Source organism: Prunus dulcis, unplaced genomic scaffold (genome assembly GCF_902201215.1).
Source record: "Prunus dulcis unplaced genomic scaffold, ALMONDv2, whole genome shotgun sequence".
In the NCBI taxonomy this organism is placed as follows: Eukaryota; Viridiplantae; Streptophyta; class Magnoliopsida; order Rosales; family Rosaceae; genus Prunus; species Prunus dulcis.
This window is the reverse complement of record NW_023010033.1, coordinates 73,138-82,694: the sequence shown is the minus strand read 5'-3', so window position 1 is coordinate 82,694 and position 9,557 is coordinate 73,138. Positions and strand designations below refer to the sequence as shown.

The 9,557-nt window shown below is 34.2% G+C and overlaps 1 protein-coding gene across 2 annotated transcripts; it reads right to left on the bottom strand.

Annotated features, from left to right (window-relative positions):
• Positions 1-16: 16 nt before the first annotated feature.
• LOC117612614 (chromo domain-containing protein LHP1-like) lies at positions 17-4,061 on the bottom strand. Of its 2 annotated transcripts, XM_034341292.1 has the most exons (4): positions 3,460-4,060; positions 3,236-3,261; positions 2,709-2,795; positions 19-2,470 (listed from the first exon to the last, which is right to left on the bottom strand). In XM_034341292.1, the coding sequence occupies exons 1-4, from the start codon at positions 3,814-3,816 to the stop codon at positions 1,630-1,632; spliced, it is 1,311 nt and encodes a 436-aa protein (XP_034197183.1). In that variant the 5' UTR covers positions 3,817-4,060; the 3' UTR covers positions 19-1,629. The 2 variants fall into 2 exon arrangements, with proteins under 2 accessions (XP_034197185.1, XP_034197183.1); XM_034341294.1 differs by lacking the exon at positions 3,236-3,261 and having other exon boundaries at positions 17-2,470; positions 3,460-4,061.
• Between the last annotated feature and the right edge of the window lie 5,496 nt (positions 4,062-9,557).

Sequence of the window (9,557 nt, the reverse complement as noted above, 5' to 3'; positions counted from 1 at the left end):
CAGAAGCCATCAGGAACAAAGCATGTGCAGCTACTCTGATATCATATGTTACTGCTCCTAAGCAATAAATTACTCAAGAACTTTTACTACAAGTAAACTACACATTTTCTCACTTCAACTACAATGGGGTGATAGTGGTCAAAGGATTAGTCTGAAGATCCGCCAAGAATGTTCTATTCTAGCCCACACACAGAGTGATGGTCCAATTAAAACACGCAACACGTGCCAGAACTGACTAAAAGCATGAAAACAGTCAAACAAATAGACTATTTCAACCAAAACGGAAGACCCATTAGAACTAAATTCTTTTGATGAGACCATAAGAACTAAATTATAAAAGGTATAAATACATTTTTAGGTCTGACTTGTGACCACAATCAAATCGAACAACATAACACAAACAAATAAATCATGCTTGGCACACGTGTCACAAAGAATGGTGCAGAAAAGGATAAGACGATTGGGTAATACTCCTTGCATGCACAGTGTAGCTTTGTCTTATATCAGAGGAAGAATCTTAATTCACATACAAAACTGTGCTTCCCAAGTGATCCAAATTCCAAAAGGAAAAATGGTGAAGCATAAGAAAAAGCTATGAGGTGGGGCTTACGAGTGCTTCTACAAGAGTCATATTCATATCAGATTCTCTCTCTCTCTCTCTCTCCAAGTTTGACAACCTTTCCAATGTGTAATAGTTTAAGAGATGATCTCACCCACTCCACCTACCCCTCACACCACCTTAGTTCAAGGGAGAGGTGATGCCCTTTAGTCCAAAGTCTTCAGTATTGGACCAAGTATGTTTTAAGCGCATTTTTGCTGCCTTTATGAAGTCTAAAGCCTTACCTAATTCGTATCTAATTCCCAAGACAATTGTATTATTATCATTCAGGACTATATATGTGATTAATTTGGTACATGACTGGAATCATGTCTATTTCCAAATATGAGTTGGTGTCATAGAGCCTGTAGTTTGCGTGGGAGGCATAATGTACCTTTCCTCAATAATTATTAGGTCAAGAAATGGATTTTCACAAGGGAAATTACTCATGCAACGTTTTCTTATCAAATATCTAAAAAGGATCGAGGTGCATTAATCAGCAACATAGTAACAATTCCAAATTCAGAACTCCTGCTAGAAAAAGATGGTATGAATGATCAATGCAATTTGAAAAACATCAAATGTTTTAACATCATAATTTCAGTAATATTTTCTGCACAACATTGCTCTATGTATGATATTAGAGAAACTAGTATTCAAGGAGAATGCTCTTAATAAGCCATCTAGACTTATGAGAAGAAGAACTAATTTGTAGATGATTACCACAAAACTGTATGTATATATAAGAATCTTTTAGCTCTATGCTTGGCATCTTTTAGATGAATGAATTAGGAAAATAAATAGTTCATTGAAATGCTAACAGTAACTGATATGTAGCACAGGTAGGCATACATAACCCAGTCATGGCACAATTTGGTAGCGGACATTGGAGATGGCTATTATAAAGGGACGGCAATTTCCACCGAATGGAGTATGCATTTCTTTTTATGAACCAGAGGAAGAAAAAAAGGTACTAATGGAGTATGCATTTTATTTAACCTATTCAAAACATAAACTATTCGTAAATCTAGTCAGAATATATACGTAAAGTTATCCTCAAAGATGGAATAGACATATAAATTGAAGTTTAAGACAGACCTCATTGCCTTAAAGGTGACTGACACATCCTGGACATCATTTGACACAGAAGTTGAATACCCTATTGGCTTGATAATCTTGGTGATACGCACTGCACTTTTGGATTCATCAATCTTACTCCTGCGACTTGAATTTTCCCCGGCATAATCAAGATTTTCTGCCCCTGATTGATTAACTCTACCACCATATCTAACACTGACTCTGCTTGTTGCATTTGGTGTAGCACCCAGTTCAGACAATTGCGTCTCTTGTTTAAACCTCTTCACAGAACCAGACTTCCTTCTCTTAGCTCCAGTATTGCGATTGCTCTGTACTGGTTCTGCACAGTCGACCTTGGAAAGACCATTAACTTCAGATGCCTTTGCTTCTTGGAAATGTACAGAAAGTTTATCTGAATTGACAATATTAGTAGATATTGTTGCTCTGAGCTCACTAAGCTTTGGATCATACTCATTTTCCTCTCTCCTTTCACCAATTTCTTGGGAAGCATTTGAACACCAATTCTCAGCATCAACTTTCTTGGTGGTTTCAGTATTATTGACATGCCCATCATTCTCTCCTTCAAACGCTACGCCCACAGACTGCTGAGGGGGCGGAAGATCAACAAGGCTCGGGCAGTTGAGAGCAGCGGAGGACAGAACTTTATCAACCATGCTGATTTCCACATCTGTCACGTTGTAGATAGGATCAGTAGAACGCTGCTGCCTCTTCTTGGGTTGAGAATGAGGAGTCCCGGACTTGCGCTTGCGCTTCCGATGCTTTCCAGCACGCAAGCTTTAAAAAAGACATAATAAAAATAATAAAAATGAAACTTAAAACTTTGCATTTGTTGCTCAAGCTACCTATAAAAAAAATGAACCCAATCAACATAACCAGAATTTTAAAATGAGTCAGTTTTTAATATCTTTGTAAGCTCAAAGCACTGCGAATTGTTAGTGTCCTTTTACTCCTGTTTTTGGAAAACCAAATGAATAACTAGAGGGAAATGGAAGAAAACTAAACAAAATAATACCTTTCCTCAAATGCTTCGATAACATCAGCAATTGAATGGAGATTATCCAAGGGCTCCCATGTATTGTCAGTCTCTGGCCAACCACGCCTGTATAATGAGCCAATAGCAATAAATACACAGAATTAATTAACAAGAGATCCCGATTATATGGAAGAAAAAAAACTTTATTAGAGTTTATATACCAACTTTGGAGTTTTTGTAATGTAGTACGAGAGTATGGCCGTTTTCTAGTACCATATAATAATTTCTCCCATCTTTGGATGTCGTATCATATTTTAAGATTGGGATTATATATTATATAGGGGTTGAGGATTTATTTGCTTATCACTATTTAGGGTTTCTTTATCGAGTTAGGAATGTCTATAAAAGGCCTTAATCTTCTCCCCACTCCCTTCTATTCCCTATCTATTCTCTGTCTGACATCAACAAGACTTAGATGATTTGATTTGATATAATGAAGCAGTGTATGTGCATAAAGTAAGTTAAAAAACAACAAGAAAAAAATGGTAAGAGGGAGGTTCACGCACCATTTGATGAGATACTGGAGCTCACCCTATATTGTTGATTTCCCACATTCCAACGAAAACAGAAAGGAAACAAAACACTCAGTAATCAGAAGAAATATGTAAACAAACACAAAAACCCATCATTTTCTTATCAAAACTCCAACAAAACAGCAAAACTAAAAGAACCCAGTTTAATTCTCTAAAGCAATAATATAACCCACAAAAAATTGGGGGGAGAGTAGTACCTTGCGGACCCTTTTTCGGCGAATGGCTTCGATTTCGTAGTAGCCCTCGGCAAGCTTGTTGCGCTCTCTATTCTCATCGTCATCAACAACACCATCAGCCTCACGATCACCATCACCCCCAACCTCACCATCATCTTCACCCTCGCCCTCGCCCTCACCATCGTCAGCTTCTTCGAGAGCTTGAGGCTCTTGAAGCTCTTGCTGTTGCTCTTGGGGTTGCTCTAGAGCGGCTGCGTTAGCTTGCAGCTGAAGAAGAGAAGCAAAAGGAGCATTTGGGTTGTTGCTGGTATCTTGAAGAACAACATCAAGAGGCATTGCTTCCCAACTCTTCCTTCTTCCTCCTCCCTTCACTTTCATTTGTGCCCAAATCAAATGGCACAGCTACTACTTGTACTAGTGATAGGATTCTTCTTAAATTATTAAATCTACAGCTAAATTAAAATCCCACAAAACTCTCTCTCTCTGTCTCTCTCCCTCTCTCTCTCTCTCTCTCCTTCTCTACAGTGCAGAACCCCAATTCCCCCCAAATATGTTAACCTGGCCACCACTTCCTTTTCAAGCGTTTTCTCCCAACTCCTTTATCCTTACCCCTATTTCCCTCTTTTCCTCGCTCTCTCCCTCTCTCTCTCATTTGTTTATTTTCTTTTTCTTGGGAGTAATGGTCAAGTTAATTAGGTGATTTGCCCTTTTTCTTTTTTCTTTTTTTCCGAAGTACAAGAGTAAATTACAAAGAGGATTCCGAGTAATTCCTAAATACTTTTGATCATACAAAAGTCTCATAGCCATTAGTGAGAAAGATTATGAAACTAAATAAAGAAGTTATTTTGATGGTGACCCACACATTAGCTAAAGCATTAGCAACAATATTCGGATTTTAGAGATCTCAAGGTGTTGTAAAAGGTCTTGAATATTCAATAAGATACAATAAATTTGTCACAGTGGACAACCATTTTGCTGCAAAAGTTTAATGAGTATTTGGGAATTGCCTTCAATAACAAGATTGGAAATGCCAAAACGCTTAGCTCAACCAAATGTAAGATCAAAAGCTTCATCTTCCAAAACATAGGTAGAGAATTAGAGGTGGCGGTTGGTGTTTGACTAGATCTGTTTTATGCCCATAGTCACAATACTTTTTTTTTAGTATGTACGAAGAATTACGATGCTTTCTTTAGATGATATGATGACAGTACTTGCGTAGTGATGGGATGTGTTTCAACGGTTTTGAGGTTGGTGTTTGGCTGGATTTGTTCTAATACCCACATTATGGTTTTGACTCTGTATGAAGAACTATGATGCTTTCTCTGGACCACAAAAAGACTTCTTTGATAAGTTTCTTTTTCGTATAAGTTGTTTGACTCTTTAGTCAAGGACATGGGTTGGGTTCTATTTTCTCCGAGAAGGTTTTAATGAAACTGTTGTTAACATGCTAATAATTCTTACCATGCATTGTTTCCTATAGGTTTAATAAAATACCATCTTTTCCCAACAACAACCAAAAAAAAAAAAAAGAGGTAGAGAACCTACAATTTTTGTGTAGCCACTACTATTTCTAATAATAAAACCGGCAGCATATGTGCCATCTGATTTAACTAAACCGTCAAACTGAAGTTTCCAAGTAGATAAAAGATGTGCATCCCATTTTAAAGTAACTTTTAAATGAAATCATTGTTTCTTCTTCTTAATTTTCTTATGCCAAATATCATAAAAAGAAATGTTTTAACATGAGTGCACATTAGGTAATTTATTTTTTAAATCAAATTATTTCTTTGTAGCCAAATTTGCCAGCAAATTGTTAGAACTTTTTCCAAATTTGTAGACAATATGAATTGTTTTTGTTACAGCAATTCAGTGAAATTACCAAATTAATTACAAATTTGACTGGCAAAAAGGATTCCAAGAAAATATTATTAATATGTTCAACATCATTATGATATAAGAGGCAATAATGATGGATAGAGAAAAATCTAACCAAATGTTCCCTAGTAAAAAGGCTTTTTTAAAGAAAGATCTAAGCAAAATTTTAATTTTCGGGGGGAATTGCAAGTTTCCAAATTCATTTCAAAACATGTTGGGGAATGCTTCACGAATGCTTTTTTTGTTTATACAAGCAACATGGGGGAAGGGAGGAATTGAACACAAGACCTCAAATGCATGGTTAAATACTTTTAACTACTTAAACTACAAGCCCCTTGTACTTTGGAAAGGTATAAAAGAAGAGTAATTGCAAATTTTACAAAAAACTAAACAAAACTAAACTAAACAAAACAAATTGGTGAAAATTGGAGCGCAAACAAGTTTATGAGTCCGTATCGTTAAAGGATTATTGAAACCAAGTTTCTTTCATCCCATCACATAGTGTTGATTGATTGGTTTGAAGTTAAAATTAACTTTGAATCAAATTTATTTTTAAAAGGTAAAATATTGAAACGTACACATTGTCATATTGTTTGGTGAGCAAAATTGATGAGTAAATTTTGTGACGTTAGACATTATTATTTATTTTTGTGACTTCCCTACATTTTGTGTTAATTCAATAAAAGTTTAAATTGACAACTTTAGTGGAGATACTAGAAAAACGTGAATGGTGATTGGATTGATGATAAAATAGAATCATGGGTCTCAAACAGTAATTCGATTTATGATTTACAAAAAGAATTCTTGGTTCAATTCTCCACCTTAACGAGAATTAATCAAATTCTATTGAGTCTGACTCATAGTGACAATTTGTATAATCTATCCCCTACTCCCTTTTCTTTTATTATATATATATATCAAAACATCATTGGTTTAATAAAATTACTCAAGTTTTTTTTAACTTGACATAAATGAAAAGAGTAAGAGTTTGGAACTCAAGTGATTAAGAGCATGCATTCCTACATCTAAATGGGTTGGCTCGTGATGGTTGGATAACGGTGTGGATCTTGGTAGTTTGGGTGGGGTTTCTGGCAAAGGGTAGGGGTGCATGTTGGATAGAAAATTTAGATTTTGGCCTATTTTAATATAAAAAATTTCAACTTTGGTACACACAAATCATATCTGACATCCAAAATTTTAAAATCTAAAAGTTCCAAAAAAGAAAATTGTTTAAATAAATATGATCTGGTGATCAAAAAGATACATATACAAAATGTTCCACAAAAAATGACAACATTTAAGTACAAGTATATAATCGTTTTGTGAGCTTTTCCATATGAATTTTCATTTTGAGCTAATTGTAACATCTCAAATTGTTGGGCATATTCGAAAATTTCCAAAATTGTTGGGAATGCATAAATTTCTCAATTTTCAGAAAATTCAGTTTTCTGAATCAATCACTCTAAAAAATTGTGTGGACAACTTTCAAGCACTCTCAAACCTCTTATTTTTAAAGATTCTTTGGGACTAAAAAGTCTTGTTGGTGTTAGGATTAGGGGTGGGCATGGTCCGGTTCGGTTCGGATCTCACCTCAAATCGAAATCAGAATCTGTATTATTTAATCGGTCCAATTTGGTTCAGTTTAAGCAAATTTTTTTAAAAAAAAATTGGCTGGTTTGGTTATGACCTATTCCAGTTTTGAACCGAATTTTTAATTTTTTTCCCAAATATTTTTAATTTTTTTTACAAAAATAATAATAAATAAGTTATTTTTTTTTGCTTAAAAATTAACAAATGATCCAATTCATACAATGAGAAATTTTTTGAAGCTGAACTTGGAAAGATATTAATTATAAAATTTAAAATATAGCATTGGATTTTAAAATTTTGTAATTATAAAAATGTATATTTTTTTTTTTTAAAAAAGCATGTCCAGTTTGGTGCGGTGTAAAACCGAAACTGAAATCGGTTCATTACGATTCCAGTCCAATTTGGGGACTTTGTTGGTCAATTGGTTTTTTTCCCCTTTTTTTTTTTTTTTTTTCACCAGTTCAGTTTGGTGTTCTGATTTTCGGTCTCGATGCCCACCGCTAGTTAGGATCGAGAACAATGCTAAAGTTGATAGCATTCTAAATGGATGCTAATGGATTTGGTCTAGTAGTACTTCTTAGGCCCCATTTGGGATTTTTTTTTATTTATCAAAAACCCGCTTCACTTTAAAATTAAGCAGTTTAAGGTGTTTGGTAAAATAAAATATCCCAATTATTTTAAAAGCAATGGCCTTTTGACAACAGTTTTCAAAAGTAGGCTTTAGGTTGCTTTTCAAAGTTGCTTTCAAAAGAAGCATAGATGAGCCTTCAATAAATTTTTTAATTCCATCATTAATTTTTAAAAATGACATCACCTCCACCTCCTCATCCAACTCCACCACCTTCACCACCTCCACCTCCACAACCACCATCCCCACTGCCGCCACTACCACAACCACCATCTCTTTCACCACCACCACCACTACCACCACATGATTAGCCCATAACACTTTCAACATCATGTCTATTTTAGTCGTTATTCACATTTACAATAGTTTTATATTAAAATTTACCAAAAGGTTTTGACATTGCTTTTTGTACTAACAACACTTTAAAAATATTGTTTACCAAATATGGAGCTGCATTTCTTTACAGCTAATTATTTTCAAAGCACATGCAACTTTTTTTAAAAAGTGACAGCAATCCCAAACTAACCCTTAGGCTAGCCTTGGGAGTAATGGGCTCTATTCGACTTGGTCATTGTTTCGATAAAGGAAAAAAAGAAACTTGGTTATCTTGTAAGTATTTTCTTACCACTAAGCATGTAGTGCCATGGGATAATCTAAGTTCGGTTAAATCAAAATATCCACAATGTAGCTTTTATCTTTGATTACCTCTATTGTGACAGTATTTGGGCTAGCCTAATGTAGGGGTGGGCATAATTTCATGTCAACCTGATCATCAGAGGGTTCGGTTGGCCTAATAATGAGCAATAGAGGTGGGCATTCGAACAAGTAAATCGAGCCAAACCGAGTTGAGAAAAACCCGAAAAATAAATAAATCATGTTGACTAAAATAGTCAAACTAGGCTAAAAAACCAAACCATATTGCTTTGGATTAGTTTCCCTCTTGGTTATTGTCTTGGAAAAACCAGTGTAAACCGAACCAGAACGGTTATGTTAAGTTTACTTATTCATTTATATCCAAAATTATTAGTAAGCCTAATTAATATTCAAATAATATTAATAACCCCAAATAATAACTAGATATTTTAGCCCAATTAATACCAAAAAGTCTTAATTCCAATTTATATACTCAACTAAATAACTACTCTAGCCCAATTTTTTCCCCTTTTCGGCGAACCATATTTGTTCTTGTTGCGCTTTCGTCTTTCTCTTAATATCCATTGTATATATTTTTGTCTTCATCCAATTTTTCTATACATCCTATTTCTCTTCTTCTTCACATATTTATATTTTTATATTTCCAATAATAATAGTTGTACATATTTATCTTTAAATTTTAACCATATTATTATTGAAAATTGAAGTTTTATATTATGTTGAATTTTAGGATGATTTAATGTGCTACAAAATAAAAAATATGTATCAAGTTATAAACTTTTGTTGTTGTAATTGAGCTAAAGACATTGTAGAAATACAAAATAAAAAAATATTGGGCTTAGGCCAAAACTAGCCGAACACAGCAGTTTGATTAAGTTTCTAGTGTGGTCTTTGTCAAAATTAAATCGAACCAAACTCCAGAAATTTGAGTAAACCGATCCAATCTAAAACGCATCAACCCTTACTATGGAGAGAATTGACTTAGACTTCCTTAACCACATTTCATATTTGCCTCATTTACCCTTGGTGGCTTTGGTCGGGAGTGCACTCTTGTAAGACTTTATTTTTATTTTCCTTATATTGAATTTGATTTTAAATATTAAAAAAATTGCAACTCTTTAAAATTTGGATAGTAAAGTAAAATCCACCCATATTCTAGGCGAGTGTTTTGTATATTTCCCTAATATTAATTTTGGGAAATTATAGTAGTTTATAAGTTACTCAAATTTTCCATTTCTCTTGTATATTCTGAGTTGGATCCTGCAAGCCTGCATGGCTAGGCCCAAGCCCAACAAGTACAATCAACAAGCATCAAAATAAAATAAAAATCCAATGGTTTATTGGATATTTAATTTTCCACAAAAAAAGAAAA